The following is a 17859-nucleotide window of genomic DNA, read 5'->3' on the forward strand; positions in this document are numbered from 1 at the left end:
GTGCAGCTGGAGAAGTTGACAGCGTAGACGCATATGCTGCTAGTTAATTATGCTAGAAAAACATGGTGAGTAACACCGAGGCAATCTTCTGAGCTGATCAAACATTTCCGGTACACAGCTTGTAATTTTGAGGCTTTTTTCATATACGATGTTCCTATTCAGAAATGAAATCCATCAGGTTTTTGGCTGTTTGGAAGAGTTCAGCCAGTTTATGAAGATTCCCACTTGCTCACTCTTCTGTCCATTGTTGTTTTCTTTTCGTCTCTATAGAATCACTTCTTTAAATCACTTCTTCTGATCATTGATTCATCAGTGACCTTCTCTGTGACCTCTCCTAATTCAGTAATGTGTTCAGTGAGGTTATCTACAAAGTCATGGCTACCCACTTGGCTGGCCATGTCAGCACACATTCACTAATTCTCTAATGATCAGACACCCCCAAATCATTTACATCTCTTCCCAGAGGACTGGGCCAAATGTTCCAGATATAGTTGCATATCTACAAGTCATAAACGTATACCTTTTAAATCTTTGTAAAAAATCTCTTCATGCACGTAGCCCAACTCTCTATGACAACTGAAGCCCTTGTTGCTGGAGTTGGTGACCATGTATCTCGCTTTTTCATGACAGTGATGCTGGGTTTATTATGGCTGAACCCAAGGGCTAAGTTCAAAACAGCCTCTTTTCTTTTCTTTTTTCCTCCAATACCAGAACACGGTTGCTTTGGTTGAACTCGAGAGAAAATAATTGGCTTTCATTTACAGGGCATGTTTTACAAAAAACATGTTTCCTTAAAACACTGTACTCCCACTCAGCACAATGAGATATACTCACCTTTGGGAAGGGTGGCACACGCGGATGGAATAACAGACTAATGACCCCATTTCCGTTTCACACCAAGGCATGGGTTCACCGAGCAGAACGGCCGGTGAAGTTACCCCATTATTATCGTCTCTCCCGAACTGAACACATAGAGTTAAATTAGTGCAAATGTCACAGGACTGCTTTCGGTTGCCTTTCAGAGTAAGTGGGGAAGGGAGAACTCATTTTGAAGAAAAATACATTTCCTATGGAAGATCTTTTTAAGTCCTTAAATATCAACTCTATTGCATTTTTCCAAATATGTTTATGAAACCACTGCCTTCCATTTTACGTGCTAGCTGAACCTGGAAGGTGACATGAGTAAACACTGACATGAATTGAAGTCCTTTAAATTTGTAACAGGGAAGAATCGATTTAAATTGTTACGAAGGGACAGGACAGCATCTTTCAAACGTCAGAGAATTCTGTGCTATCTGAAATATTACTTAAGAAAGTCCTATGCAATTTAAGAAAAACAGGATAAGGGTTGATGCAAAGTGTTGCCTTCCTTTAAGTGGATGGATCATCAGATCTGTCCACCTAAACTCTGTAAAAACCTCTAATGATTTTTATCTGCTTGTCAAGTAACTCCTCCAACTTAGATCCCATCACATTGTTTCCTGCCTCCACTCAAGCAGAGAGAGCATTTACATTCAAATATAACTTTCTAACAACAAACATATAGAAAAGGTGTCATAGGCATAGCTGAAAGGAATAGAAGACCAGGAATGAAGAAAATTAAACCTTCTCTTTCTCCATTAAGGAAAAAAAAGCTTAATCACAGATATTTTACTTATATATCTCGATATACTTAGAGATCATTATACAAATTTTAAGTTTTAAAAATTGTTTTCCACTGCTGTTCCTGAACTAAGTATGCACATCTATGAGAAAAAGAACCCGGTGAGACAGGTGGAGGTGATCATCACATCACCGCTACCCCGACCCCAATGAAGGAAAGATTTTCAGTGTTACTGGAGAAAAAAACATCACAACTAATTACATCATTTTTCTTGGCATCATTTTTCTTGCATCTACCAAGGCACGCTCAGACATACTCAACCTGTTACCACAATCCGTGCTTTATCTCAAGGTTTTATTTAGTGTAAGGAATACCATTTTTCTATTTAAAATGATAAACTTCTATTTCCTTAAACAGGTTGACTGGCCGAGAAGCGATCTTCTTATGTGCTATAAAAAGATATTAAAATAAGGTATTTTATTCCTAAAATAAAACAGTCAATAGAGATGCCTTTTAAGGATGAAAATTACCATGAAAATTTGCCATTTTATATCACTGATGAACACTTCAGCTGTCTGTTCACATAGTAAAGGCAGTTGAGGTTTTCTTTTCATTTAAAATAGATCACATCCTATCGAGGTAGATTATTGTGTTTCTGTTACAGAGTATCATTAACAAGTGTGCTAATGTCTAAAATCTGGGCACTGGTTTATCTACTGCCTTCCTCTATTGCTTCTATAAAACCTTTATGTATTTAATGTCTCTTATTATGTGTATGTGAGTGTGTGTACGTGTGTGTTGAGGTGAAAGACCCAGCAAAGCCGAATGGTTCAAAATAATGTAAAAACTATGCTATACTTCCAACCTACCTATTTTATCACGTAAAATATAATTTTCTAAAATAATGCATTTACGTACATTTGAAATCAAATTTGATAGCTGAATCTTTTCCGTACTACTCTTAAATGTAACCTTTAAGAAGCATTACCTGTGTTAATGCTTCTTTCCATCCTAAGAACACAAGAGTGTTTTCTATACCATTACATAAGCCTTGAACAGACATGAGAGAAAATGCAGCTGATTCTGGGGTGAAAGCTACCGTTCCCTTCAAAGCTACCACTTGACACACACACAAATTCTACAGTATTGGAATCATTTAAAATTGCCAATATCTGGCCATTTTCAACCTATAAAAATGACAATTTCACTTTAACTTATACAGCCAGATATACCTCACCCGCTTAGAAAATGCATCAGAGAATATCCTTGACATTTATTATGCAGAAGTTGATGACAATCAACTCTATAGAAAGGGAAACCTTCATGTCACCGTACATACACTCTGAAAATTTATGAACCTTTGCTCCATCTCTATTAAAACTCAACTGCATCCACTCAAAGAAAAAAGGATTTTTAAAAAAGGCGCACCAAGGAAAATATAATAAATACACTCTCGGTCTTTGTTCTATCAGATGTCCATTCAGAGGTATTGATAATGGTTACATCACCAGATTTTTAACTACAACCAGCTCCCAATATTGCATTTATGGCTCACACCAGGAATCCCTTGACCCAGCTCGACAAGCGTGAAAACATGAAATAAATGACGATGAACAAAGGTTCAAGGGACAGCTCGCAACAATACCGCAATGCTCTCATCACTAACACTCAACTCCGCGTCTGGATACTTATATCTCAAAGATTTGCAAATAGTGGCAACATTCACGCCAGATATGAACGCAAGTGGGGAACAGACTAAAGGCGAAACAAAAAACGCCTTCCAAGACAGAAACATTCATTAGCCTTCCTGGCAAGTGTCTAAAGCAAACAAGGAAACTGCAAAATAATGACTTAGTTACAAATAACCCCTTTCTAGCACAGTACCTTTTTGTGTCTGTCCCTCTTCCATATTCTCTTCCATGGCTACCTTTCTTCAGTAGAATCTGGTACAAGGAATTAATCAAAAGCTCAATTAGATGGAGGAGAAGCGAGCGATTTTTTTTTTTTTTTGGTCCCTGGGAAGCTCCCCCAGCAGTGGCTTGGGTAAGTCCTCGGAGCTTAGCTCAGGCTCCCTCGCGTTTCTTGTTTGCTTGGAGACAGGCTGTCAAGTGCAATTTCATTCAAATTACTCTTCCGTGAAGATTATTAATTTTTCTTCTCAATGCTGTCCATTGTGCACCACTGTAAGCAGGTATTCAAGCAAAGAGCCTGAGAATTTTGGGGGGAAATTTGGTCTGAATCCCAGTGGCAGAGGCTCTAGGACGTGAAAGGCTTGCTTTGCATTTCAAATGGGGAAAAGAAATTGAGGTTTGTATTGAAATCTGGGCTTTAAATTGGAAACAGGCTGAGCTGGGAACAGATGGAGGGGTGTTCTCCTAACAGGAAGCAGACCACCAACCCGTAATTCCCCCTCCCTGCCACCAGAGTGGGAAAGCCCAGACTCCCGGCGGTTCTTTATGCTGCGGTCTTACTGCTCACCCAGTCAGATACCTTTCAAAACTGCGTTCCCCTGTTCTCTCCTCCCCACGTATCTGGCTAATTTGATTTAAAAGTGCCAAGAAAGGATGCAATTATACCATCTCAGGGTCTATCTGTAAAAGATGATCATTGAGAGAGGACTTGTAAGCTCACACCTCTCAGGTTTAAAAAGATAGAGAAGGATGGTTTTCAAAAGGATGAGTATAAACCTTTAAGCCTGAAAGATATGTTTTAAGTCATTAGTTCACTTCAGCGCCACGAAACTCTTGAACGAAAGGGAGAGAAACACTGCAATTTCTGTAAAAAGAATCTCTGGATGTCTTTGTGATATACTGTTGTGATTTTCGGCCATGAAAACTGATTTTAAATGGGAATGTCTTGAAAGAGAATTGTTTCAAGGGTCATTCTTGGGGAAGCAGAAAGAACAAATGCTAGATGAGGAACGACAGGATAAGCGATTTATAATGGGATTCTGCAGTCTGATTTGGAATGCAAATCACAACGTTGCAGTATGGCAACAAATTAGCATTTGCACTTCAGCCTACTGAGTGACAGGGCGCGATCCAAGGGTCTCCATGCTTCACAAAAGGTACGGGAAGAAAAATAAACAGTATCCCTTCCCAGGGGGGCATAAACCTTGCCTAGAGTATAAAGAAAGGAAGAATCCCTGTCTCCGTCTCCATCTCTAAAGAAGCAAGCACACAGAGAAACACACATGTGTGCACACACACACAGAACTGTAATTCCTTACCTTTAATAAAAAAGACTTCGCCTCCTCCTCACCCACAGTATACGTTTCTTGCATCAGAGCATATACTTCACATACGTTTTTTAAAGTGGGTCAGCAGCAAATTCCATATCACCCTCAAAACCATCACAAAAGCAACTATTGGGGAGAAAGGCAATTCTTGTACAACAGTCCTCTGTATTTCCCAAGATTTCTCCTAAAAGAATGCCTAGCCTTCTCACGTCTACGATTATTTGCTATTTATTTTCTCTCCTCAAAAGAATTTAACCCAAAGGTAAATATAATAATCAAATAAATCAAACGCTTATCTCCTCTGAATATATTTCAATCTGTATTCAAGGGTTCATGAGAGAGCTGCTTGCTCCGGGCATGGATTGAAATAAGGAAACCAAGGGGGAAATCAGAGAGTCAAATCATAGCAGCATCTCTGCTGCCACTTCTCCCCAGGCTGACATCACCTGGTATCCAGTCAAAACAGAATGCAGCATTACTTCTCAGTGATATTCTCTATTCATTTAATACCACAGGAATCATCAGTGAAACAAGTCATTAATAGTTCATAGCAGTAGAAAGAATAAGGCCATTTGAAGCCTTTAGAGCACTTTACAATCTACAAGACACAGGCACATGCATTAACCCCTTCGCAAAACAAAGAGGGAAAGTGTGATTTTTTCCTCCCATTTTATGTTGGAAAAAACTGAGACTCAGGGAAACCCTGGACTGGGCCAGTAAACCACCAAGTAAGTCTAAGATTCCACGTCAGCGGTTCCTGGACTGATGCTCTGAACCTGAGGCTGCTTCTCCCGCCTGCATTATCCCATTAGGAGTGTCCCCAGCACCCGCACAAATCAGACTCAGTCCACAGCCTCCTGCTACACCATGTGAACCATGGGAACGAGTGAAAGGAAGACGAAAAGGAAATGGTAAAACATATTCATTGGGCAAAAGATGAGTGGAAAAGTCACGATAACTTCTTTTTTTTCTGGAAACTTTCCAGCAGAGCAACAACTTCCTATAATGATTATTTTTTTTTTTTGTCTCAATAGACGTTTTCACGCACACATTTTTAAAGAAGACAATAGCAACTTATACCGATTTTTCAAACATGCAAAGAACCACCTAAAATCCAGGCTGAAGAGACTCTTAACGAGGAGAAACAAGCATGCATACAGCTTCCTTACGGCAATCACCTCTCAGTAAGTGGAGATTATTTTTTTTCTTGTGGTAAAATAGAACATAAAATGTACCGTCTGAACCAGGTTTAAGTGGACAGTTCTGTGGCATTAAGTACATGCAACCATTGTACAACCATGATCAACTTCCACCTCCAGAACTTCTTCACCTCCCCAAAGAGCAACTCTGACCCATTAAACGCCAGTTCCTTACGTCCTTCTCTCCCACTGGAGGGCAGCTGAGTTCCTGGGGCTGATTGTTGTGTTTAGAATGGTTTTTTAAAGTCTTGATCTCATTTAAATTAAAAATATTTTGAACTACCAAGTAATTCAAAACTAGTTCAAAAAGAAAAATGGTTGCTATCACTGCAGATTAACTTTATGAATTCGTAAATATGCTTACATGAACCCTAAGAACTGGCAATGCTCTATTTTCTAGATTGTTTTCAAGACCTTCAAGTTGAGGTGACGAGATGCCTCATCTAACATTCTTTCCATCGCATCACGTTATGTTTGCCACACTCTGTTTTCAGTCATTGATTTAAAACGTATGATGGTCCATCAGTAGGAGTTTAAAAATATACTAAATGTAAAGTATGATTTTTCCCTTTTAAATACCACCTAAGAAATATTTGTGAAATATATAACAATTTTCTTGTGTAAACCAGAAGACACATTGCTCACTAAACTTAAACCCGCTGTGAGAAGATGTCTGCAAATAATACATAAGAGGTTAACATTCAAAATATATAAAAACTCATACAACTGAACAACAACAAAAACCCAGTTAAAAAAAAAGGGCAGAGGAGCTGAATACACATTTCTCCAAAGAAGACACACAGATGGCCAACAGGCACATGACAAGATGCTCAACATCACTAACCATCAGGCAAATGCAAACCAAAACCACAATGAGCTGTCACCTCACACCTGTCAGACTGGCTATTATCAAAAAGGCAAGAGGGCTTCCCTGGTGGCGCAGTGGTTGAGAGTCCGCCTGCCGATGCAGGGGACGTGGGTTCGTGCCCCGGTCCGGGAAGATCCCACATGCCGCGGAGCGGCTGCGCCCATGAGCGATGGCCGCTGAGCCTGCGCATCTGGAGCATCTCAACACTGTGACAAGTGATACCCACTAAGGACAAAATACCCAGGCTGCTACATGAGCCCACAGCAAGGATGCCTACCCACTCTTTAGTTTTGATGGTTGGGAAAGTTTTCCTGTTTTCTGAGAGGGTGAGGTTGATCTGACCTGATACCCAAAGTAAGTGATATTCTCTAGGAAGAAGGGAGCGGATAGAATAGCGGAGAAGGGAAAGGTTTTCAAGACGGTCAACACTGAATACTCAAAAGCTCATATTCTTCGGACAACGTGTAAGAGACCAACACCTGGCCACGTGGAGGGGACCCTCTTTTACTGTTTCTGAGGCAAGGTGTCCAGGAGCCCTGGGCTGGAAAATCCAGTTCTGAGTCAGGGCCCTCAGTTTCCTTGGAGTAACTGGAGAGGCAGGGAGACACTCCAGAGACATGTCCTGTGCCTTAAGGTTGGAATCTTAACAAGGAAAAGATGAGAAACCTGTTATATTTTCATCAAGAAATCATCTCCAGGAATTTCAGGCTCTTTCACACAAAAACTCGTCTTCTGCAATCTAGCAGTACTGTGTTTTCAGAGTCAGCCAAGCCACCTGTCATGTCAGTTTCGTGGCCCGTATACAACCAGTCGATGGTTTGCCCGTGTTCTTAGGATAACGTTCAACCTCCTGAGATTGGCTGGAAAGATGGGGCAGACATGGCAGGAACCTCCCCTCCTATCCTTCACTCACTCACCCCTTCTCATTTCTCAAAACTGTCCACTTTTAAATGTTGTTCCTTCTGCCTGAAACACTTTTCCCTCCATCCTTAGATAGCTGGATCTACTCATTTATCAGACCTCAGCATAAACGAATGTCCCCTGGCAAATCTTCCCTGACCCACAGAATAAGCATCCTTTAGTACTGATGACACATGTCATTACAGTTATTCTCTGGTGTTTGCATTTTCCATTATTGTCCCCACTGACCTGCAGCCGCCAAGCCCCGGGAGGTCAGGTGCCCTCTGTCTCCACCTCCCACAAGACAAGCACATAGTAAGCTTTCCATAGATAATTACTGAATGCATGCACGCGTGAATGAAATAATAGTGGCGAATAACGAAAAAATCCAGTGGCTTAAAATATACTTTATCATAAGTTTAGCAACTTCCACAAAATACTTTGGAGTGTGAACATCATTTACAATAGTTCCAGGAGACACATGTCATATTCATATATAACAAATGCCATGACTGAGGAGTTGATGACAGAATGATACAGAGATATTTCGAAAAGCAAATTGTAAAACAAAAAGGCAGGTGGAAAATCATTCACTGTGTGCCATGCCTCCTAAGGGAGGCCTTTATTGCCATAAGCACTGATTATGGTAAGGACAGACAGAAATATTCAAGAGAACACCCTTTAGACCAAATTTGCCCTTTCAAAATAGGAAGAATCAATTGTAAGGATTTATTGTAAATCAAAGCTGAGGCTTTCAAACCTTAAGCGACTTTCTCCAGGTGACACAACTGGTAAATGAAGGAACTGGGATCTGAATGTTTGTCTTCCTAATTCTAAACTCACCCCCCATAAGAAGGTAAGTCATTCAGTCCTTAATTAACACAGTCATAAGGCACGTTATGCTAGCATTTCTTCATTTTTGAGTAAAGTCTTGGTGTTACATTAATGACAACAGACATAAGTTATACCTTAGCTGACAGATGATTTGTTTTGCTCCATTCATTTGAATCAAAGGTCAACACTTTGGAAATCTCAAGTAAGCCCAACCTTACACATCACACTGGATATTGCAAATGACAAGCCGGTAAAAGTAAATAAAGAATAGAATGAGAGTGACAGAGACAGAGAGAGAGAGAGAACAAGAAAGAGAGGGAGGTAAACATGATGCTTGTAAAGCTTGTCCGGAGTTCTGAGTTTTGATTTTAAATCGGGCTTTGAATGTTCCTGCAGACACAGATGACAGGAAAAATCCTTTGAAAGAGCTGATTACACAAGATGGTGCAAAAAGCAATGATGAGGAAAAATCAGATTCAAGCCTTCTCAGCTTTATAATGAGCATTCTGGTCTTTTTGGTTATACATTAGATTGCAAGTCCTTTCACGGCAGAAAAAAATATACTGGAGTCTACTCTTACATTTCCAGAGATCATCTCGGGTAACCTAAACATTCTCTTATCCTGAAAGGAAACTGGTCACAGACTGACAACTTGTCTGCAAAATGCCTTCTACCAACACATTTGAACTCATGGCTCATGCAGGGCACCACGGGCTTCTCCCAATGGGCAGATCAAAACGAAAGTCACTTCCTTTCCTACCTCTATGAGGGGTGTGTGACTTTATGCACCGTTCCTTCCTGGGGAGTTGGATATCTGAAGATATTTGGGTGGGTTACTAATCTTCAGCAAGAGGCCTTTGATTGTGATCTACTCTCCATGAATTAAGGAGAAGACAGATATGCCCAAGTCCTTCATGTACCAGAAACAGCCAGAAAACATTCTCCCAAGAAAGTTTTATCGGCAATGACGCAGGGTCCATTTGGATGAGACCGTGGCTCCAGGAAGGTGGACACACTCAAGCCTTCAAACAACACAAGAAATTTCCGTCCTAACAGTCCCTCTGCTCCCTGTACACAGTGTTAGGTTCCATGAACCCTGGAGAATATCCCTTGGTTTCAGTCACACAAGCCATCCATTTGCAACTGTTCTTTAGGTCTCCTGCGGGATGCTCAGGTCACCCACAGCACCCCACTGCAGTTGTCCGCGATAAATGCAAAGCTGTTTTTAGGCTCTGATATTGCAAATATTAAGGGAAACCTGATTTATTTGCTCCCTCCATCGCACTGCCTGAATTTCAATATCATTTGTCTACAACACGTATTTGCCAAGTATCACACATCTTTTTCATTTTTAACATCTCAATACAGATGCTATTTCAATATGTATTTCCTCTGCCTGTCACTGAGAGCAGAAACCATAAGTTGCACTTGTCTTCTTTCTAACCTTTCATGCAGTGAGACAGAGGATAGAGCTACTTTGAAGTGACAGGCTTCCCAGGCCCAGGTTTAACTCTTCTTTTTTTTTTTTTTTTTTTTTTTTTTGCGGTACGCGGGCCTCTCACTGCTGTGGCCTCTCCCGTTGCGGAGCACAGGCTCCGGACGCGCAGGCTCAGCGGCCATGGCTCACGGGCCCAGCCGCTCCGCGGCATGTGGGATCTTCCCGGACCGGGGCACGAACCCGTGTCCCCTGCATCGGCAGGCGGACTCTCAACCACTGCGCCCCCAGGGAAGCCCTTCATCAACTATATATTGAGTGCTTATCTTCCTCCAGATACAAATCTAACTTCTAGGGCAAGTTCAGTGGAAACATATAGTAGGTCCCTGTTCTCTTGGCATTTACACTCTAGAAGAAGAAAGTAAGAGGCTAAATAAACAAGCACATAAAGAAAGGCAGTATCAGGTTCTGATATGTGCAATGATGAAAATAAATCAGGGAAACACACTAAAGAGTGCTCAAAAGGGTCCTGTAGCTTGTGCTGCCAATATATGAGGCTCTTAAACATTATCCACAGCCATAATAATAAGTGCATATCCAAAAATCTCTAGTAGAATTTTATTATTTATTAGCTAGGAAGGAAAACAATGAAAGAGAGGCTTGAGCAATCAGCAGTGCTCATAAATGTTATGTTTTCTGTCCCAATTGGATCTTTTGTCATTGTTTGGACGTGGTGCAACATTTTTTTTTAAGTGGAACATTTTCAAGTCAGGTTGAAATCAAGGCTGTCGTTTAAAAGAAAAAGTGGCTTGTATTCAATCTCAAACACCATTTGTCATCCATCTGTATCCTGAGGCTTAGAACACCCTAAAACATTACCTAATGCTTGAATCCATTCTGTGTGTGCGCGTGTGTCCTGCATCAGGATCAGTGTTGAGACGCAAGTCTGTGACACCCGGGCTATCATAATTTTCACTATAAAGCTCTGCTCTTTAAATAGAACAACCAGGTGGCCATTCAGCATTTCTGAGTTGTTAATAGAGTAGTTTTCAACATGATGTTGACTTTTGATTACATTCACCGAAAGGAGGTAGATGTTGACATATATAAAACAGAAACAGTGCACAAAACTTGGTCCTAGAAGCAAGTGGTAAGAAGCAGCTTCTCTGGACGGTCGAGAGAGAAGGGAATGCAAAAATGTCCGATCTGTGCAGTGAAATCTAAAACACCTTTTGTTAGTCAACGAGTTTCTCGGGTCTCAAAAAATAGAGCTTACTGAGATTCTCATTAATGAACTCATAACCCCCAGGTCCAAATATGTCAAATCAGGCAATACAATCAAATGAGGAGCTTTGGTGAAAAAACGAGTTCTATGGGTTATTTACTTGGTCAACAGGCATCCTGTCAGGTAGTACTCTGCTGTGTGCTAACTGTACCACTATCCACTATATGATTTTAGGCTAGGATGGTCTCTCTCCATTTCCTCAAATACGAAATGAAGGTACTAATACTTGCCCTGCTGTCTTCGCAAGGCGACTGCACCAGGTGCCAGATACCGTGCTAAGTGTTTTATATACATCATCTCATTCTACCCCTCCAACATCTTCACGAGACAGGCATCGTTAATTAAAGCCATTTAGCAGGTGAGGGAAAGAAGGCTCCAGATGAAAGCAGATGAAACACTTCTTCCAGAAATATAAAATGCTGTACAAAATAGTGTGATTATAACCATTGTTAAAAATACATATAATTATAACCATGGCTATAATTAAATGGGAAGAAGGAAATCATGCTGAATGAAAAATATTAACGCTAGAGTATCCTGGAAATTGCAAGTTGACAGCAGCACAGCCGTCCACCTGATACAATTCAGAAAAACAGTGCAAAACATTTAGGGCTTATTATATGCCAGTCCCAGTTCTTGGCACTTTTGTCCATACTTTTACTCAAGAATCTTGAAAATAACTCCCTGAGGCACACACTATTGTTACCCCCATTATACAGATGTGGAAACAGAGGAAGAGAAAGAACTTGCTCCGGGGAACAGCTTGTGAATGGCAGAGCTGGGATGAGAGACCAGACAGTCTGGTTCCTAAGCCTGTGCTCCTACTTGTAGGACTAAACCACTCCTGTGAAGTGGGCTCTGAGGGATGCAAACCAACTAGCTATTTATCCACAGTTTACGGAACACATGGCAGGATTATCTTTCCTCTCGTAGAAGCCTTTTGGCCATTCTCTGGGCTCAGTGAGGTCAGCACCGTGCCCTGGAAGGGGCTCAGCTTAGCAATCGGTCTCCAAGGGCAGCTCTGCCAACTCTATACATCCTCTGTGACCTCTTTACGGGTCTGTTTCTCATTTGTAAGCGGAGAAAAAGAAAGCCTCTTCATTAGGGATTTTGCAGGACCAAGTGCATTCGGCACAAATCTTGGCACAGGGCACGGCTGGCTGGCACTCAGTGCGTATGAGACCCCTCCCTCTGACCTCTCAAATGTGACATCACTTCAGATAATTTACTTTCCCATAAACTGCTCAGAAAAGATGAGAGAAAGGCTTCAGGTCATGAAGTGTTAGGCTTGAAATGAACTATTACTGTCTTGAGTCATAAGGTAATCCACTTTGTAAAAACAATGTTATCCTGAGTATCTATAAATAGGAATTGTTTTTTCTTCCTAAAACAGTGTGTATTGATTTTCTCAGGGGTCAGTAGATTCCCTCTGATACACTGGGGGACTGGTCCAGCTTAGCAAACCCTGGGTCAATTCCATACCTGCCCAAGCCATAGGTCTGCCTAAACAAACTGACCACAAAGCAGAATTGTCCTGTAGCTGTTATCCGGTTGGGTAGGAAGCATGATACCTACAGCCTGCTCATAAGCCACTATGACAGAACTGAGAGCATGTGACTTTTCATACTATAAACTGTCCAAGCCTTAGTAAAAGGTGTAATGTTGACATAACCGCATTTTAAAACTTTAAGAGTTCCTGAAGTAGAAAAAATTAGGCAGGTGACAACCTATGTGGTTTCAAGACAACAGTTATTCTTTGCAAAGTGGTTCTACTGTTTACAGACCAAATAGAATCCCTAACAATGGTCGTGACAATAATAATAAGAGCTAATGCTAGATGAGCCTTTTTGACGTGCCAGGCACTGTTCTAAGAACATGACACGTATTTCCCCATTTAATCTTCTCAGCAACTCTATGGGGTAGGTACTGTTATTATTCCCATTTTGCAGAGAGCAAAACTGAAGCACAGACTGGCAGAGTTGGGACTCAAAGCAGACAGTCTGCCTGCAGAGGCCACAGACTTCCATCCATTTTAAGAAAATAAGGGAGCACATAAAACAGAGGGTTCTTATTCTGTTTGTGAGGGACGCATGCCACCGCTCTGTGTTCATTTATTTTCCTTATTTTATCTGTTCAGCTTCATATGCAGACTCCATTATTCTGATTTATTTCTCCACTGATTCACTGACTTATATTTTCTGACTTATTTTTGTCTGTAGTCCCATGCAGGTCCTGGGCTAACTGGGCTAAGAAAAAAATAAGTGGACTGAACAACTTTATATTTAATTTGGCGATTTTTACTCAATCCCTGAACTTAAATAAATCCAAATGCTGATCACACTTGATTCACTTATCTCATTTATTTATCTATTTTTAAAAAACTTCTACAAAAATTCCTTTTAATTGGAAATAATATAGAATCTATTTCCTCTTGCGCTTTTATTGTCAACTAGTAATTAAAGCTAGAGTTTTATCAAAACAGTAGTTGAGAGAAATGCCCTTTATTTAATTACTGTGAATCCCTGTAGAGCTACAATCTGGATAAATTAAACCCATTAGATGGAAACAAAATGATATTTGAATCTAACAGATTACATACTTAAATCTGAAGACAACAAGAAAGGACAAGAAAAAATTATTAGTCACCCGAAGGTGCTTTTGAGAGGCTGCTCTATTTATTATAATAACATTACCTCCTTTGGCACACTTTTTTAAACAAAAGCTTAAAGCACTTGGCTTACATTCCCAGAGTCTCAATTACTTTATGACTTGACTGTAGAGAGTAATTTATTTTGAACAGACCAGTGCCCCAGGGAATCAAATACAAATTCCTCAACATGAAATGGGAAATATTCCACTGATGGGCTCTATGTCAGGAACATAACATCTTCTTTCTCTGTTTTGCAAAGCAAATCCATGCTTTAATTAGATTAATTGACAGGCTTCTCCAACCCCTCTCCACCTCCTTGAAGGGCCCCTGCAATTTGATTTCCATTCACTTCATCCCCTACTATTGCTCTCAAAAGTCAGGAATGGAACTTGTGATTCTGACTTTAAGGGCCAGTTTACCATTTTCATTCTAGATGACTTCTCAACGCTGTAAGTGCCTCACTGATGCTGCGTTGTCTAGATCAGCACCCTGTTCATCTTTCCTCTGACTGCCAATTCCCTGTCTCCTTGTCTTGTTTGTTTCTTAAAATGCTGGCTCTCTAATCGCTTAGAGAATCCAGCAATTCATTTAATAACCAGCAAACAAACAAAAAAACTATTATTCTTAGGCCGACTGACTCTAAAAATATTTTCAATCTTGACCTCTCCCAAGTAGTTGAGATATAAGCCTTCACCTCAACTAAATATGTTAATAAATTACAATTAGTAAGTTAATAAATTACTAGGTAAGATAGTTTTCCCTTTTATAAATTAATAGACAGTAAAAGGGGAAGCTAAATATTTTTTTCTTTATAAATACAAGGAGTATAAAACAAAATAGTGTAGTATATAAAGTAATGGACATCTAAGAAATATCCTGGCTGTTCCAAGGATTTTGTTTCAGGACAATATATTATTATGTTATATTATAACTAGTTAATACTAATATTAATATATTATTTCAATTCAAAATTACTAGCGTAGTTCTTATTATGCATCAGAAATTGTGCAAGGTACCAACAACACGGAAATTAATTAAGCCTATCTGCCCACCAAGAACTTAACATCTGCTTAGGGTCTGGCAGAAGGAACCAACAGTAGCTGAAGCAAAAGGAAGGATTAACTTGTGTATTATTTTATTTTTTTAGAAAATTTTAACATAGATGACAGAAATTAGATGATTTTATACCTTGATCTCTATTTTCCCATTTCCAAAAACCATACAAACTTTTTGAATTTATTAAAGTATAAATAGTACATTTATCTGGTATATTATTCAAGGCTCTTTGGGTGCAAGAGATAGAAAGCAAACTCCTACAACCTTAAACCAAAGGACAGTTTCACGTGTACATCCACAAAGTGGACCTGTCATGACAGAGGAGTGTCTGGTCACAAGAACACCTGCCTACACCCAAAAAGATGAGAAAGGGTTTCCAGCCTCTACTACTTCTGTCATGTGACACCACCATCTCTGTTCCAGGCTTTCCCCGCCAAGCAGGGAATATGGTTAACACCACCTAGCCTCAATGTTCAATGTTCACCTCAAAGCAACAACAGAAGGGTCATTCCTCACTCCATCTGGCGGAAAATTTACTGGGAGAACCATTTCCACCAAAACATGAAAAGGTTCTGTTCCCAGGAGATAAGAGGAGCCGGGCAGGCGATGGGAAATGTCTTCTCTGGATAGGCTTTTGAAAAAAAGGCAAAAACATCATCAGCGAGAAATTCTGGTTAAAACTATTAAAAGACACCTAGTGAGGAAAGTAAAGAAAGGAGACAAAATGTTTAAGCATGTGAGCCAGTGAACAGGGCAGAGAGTCGAGAGTTGGTAGGAAAAATGATCGAAAGTGAAACAAAACAGCATGTCAGGCAGGTTTAGAGAGGACCCTTCCTCCCAGCCCCCTACTCCCAACCACAGCAGAATCACTCCATAACATAGGAAAACTGGTAGACCCTTGGAGAAAGGCATTAAAATTGATAATGAGTTAAATTCTTTCAATCCGTAGTAACAAAATACCTGGTGCAAGGCATTCTCCTGGGAACTGCAAATATTAAAGAAAGAAAAAAGTTGACTAAGAAACAGATGCCAACCTCAAAAACCTGATCTGGAGGAAGCTAACATACATGGTACATTACCTCATATGGTTATTAAGCACCGCTAGACTGGTATCAACAAGAAACCACTGGAGACGGAAGAGAGGGTGGAGTAGATCAGCTCATCTGGGATAAGATCAAGGAAGAGGCAGCACCTACAGTGGACTTAGGAATCTCTACCAAGGCACGAGGTTGCACGGAGATTCTCGGCGTCTTGGAGGACACTAAACAGTAAATCTAGCACTGAAGGTAAAAGGCCGGAGTATATACAAGCCTAGCGTGACTCTCCAACCCGGAAGTCAAAACCAAAACTGGACGCGCGCCTGATCAGCGTCCTTCTTTCTCCTACTCACAGCCAAGGGCTTATCTTTGCTCTCCTGGCGTGTGGGCTCCTCTGGGCTTTCTGAAGATGTGCAGTGCCAAAGAGACATGCAGAGACTCAATATAATGCTGGTCTGTTTCACCTGGCTTACTGTGAAGTCTCTTTACCACATCCCTAATCCAGCTTATAAAGCAGTCTTCAGTCCCTCAGGTTTATGTCTTCCTAGCCAACCGGTATCTTGAGGGGAATGAGGCAAGGTATGAACATGCAAACGGATAAATACCTTTAGTCAGGTCTAATTCCGCTTCGCATTGTGCCCAGTAGAGAAATTAAGGTATATTATTTTCCCATTTGACAGATAAGGAAAGTAAGGGGCGGAGAATTGAAGGAGCAAGCTCCGAAGGTAGAATGGGTCACAGCAGAAACCAGGAATCAGCCTGACGCTCTGAACTTGTCTCCCTAACCGCCAGCCTCAGATGACTTGGCGTGGCGCCTCAAATCACCAATACCCAGTACATAAAACCAACAAACAGTTGCCAGGCCTGAGTGAGTGGAGAACAGAGAGAAAAATCTGTCTTATTAAGCCCTTACTTGGGCCAGTAAGATTTAGGTCACCGTTTCCTGAATGATAAGTGGAGAAACTGGGCTAGAAGCCTCCCGGGTCCTTCAGGGAAATGCTGCAGGGCCAAGTCTCCGAGGCAGCGTGCTTGAAGAAAGCCAGTGTCCTGGGCTCCCTGTAGCCAGGGTGTGAGGTAAATGAGGGACTGACACCACAGCAGCTTCAAAGGCCAGCGGACACTTGGAGCCACCCGGGTGGCTTCTGACGACCCAACCGAGAGAGATGCGTTAAGATTTACTCAAATATTTGTCAGGCCTTTCATCTGAAAGTGATGGTTTGGTGTTCCCAAGGCAAAATGCAATCTCCTATATAGAATGTTCCCCTCACACCTCCCTCTGGCTCCCAGCCCGGCCTGGGGGAGGGGCAAGTACACACATCAGCAAAAGGACAAAAGGCTCCCCCCTCCCACAGAATTGTTTGGCTACTTTTTTGAGTTTATTCTGTTCTTGGCCTGTTTGTTTGCTCGTGTGGTTACGAAATCTTTAAAAAGTGAGAAATGGGGCCGAATTCTCAGTCCTTCCTACTCAAGGATGCAGTCAGCTGGCGTGTTCACAGTGGAGGGTTGCATCTCTGACCTTCATAGACTGTTTTCCCTTCCTGACTTCCTTTTGTACTGAATGTGTGTTGTACACTCACGATGCTGGAGTATGTACACAGGGGCCCCATCACACTTCTAATCCTGAATGGAATGGATTACACTATCACATTCTCTCATCCGTGCACTTTTTCCTTAACAAGAGTTAAAAAAAAAAAGAAGAAAAAAACCAACCCTGTTTATAAGTTGACACTGACGAGAGCTGAGAGTGTCTGAAT

General features: G+C 41.0%; 1 protein-coding gene across 3 annotated transcripts in view; it reads right to left on the reverse strand.

Annotated features, from left to right (window-relative positions):
- Nucleotides 1-17859, reverse strand: part of GPM6A (glycoprotein M6A) — a 249727-nt gene that overhangs the window by 127902 nt on the left and 103966 nt on the right. The window contains exon 1 of one of the 3 annotated variants that reach the window (XM_060001375.1): nucleotides 3488-4070. The exons of the other annotated variants lie outside the window; for them this stretch is intronic. Coding sequence (XP_059857358.1) covers nucleotides 3488-3524 — 37 coding nt within the window. The 5' untranslated portion in view covers nucleotides 3525-4070. Of the gene's footprint in view, nucleotides 1-3487; nucleotides 4071-17859 lie in introns of those variants that run through there. 3 annotated transcript variants of the gene reach the window in all.

The sequence above is a fragment of the Delphinus delphis genome, chromosome 21, assembly GCF_949987515.2.
Source record: "Delphinus delphis chromosome 21, mDelDel1.2, whole genome shotgun sequence".
Classification (NCBI taxonomy): domain Eukaryota; kingdom Metazoa; phylum Chordata; class Mammalia; order Artiodactyla; family Delphinidae; genus Delphinus; species Delphinus delphis.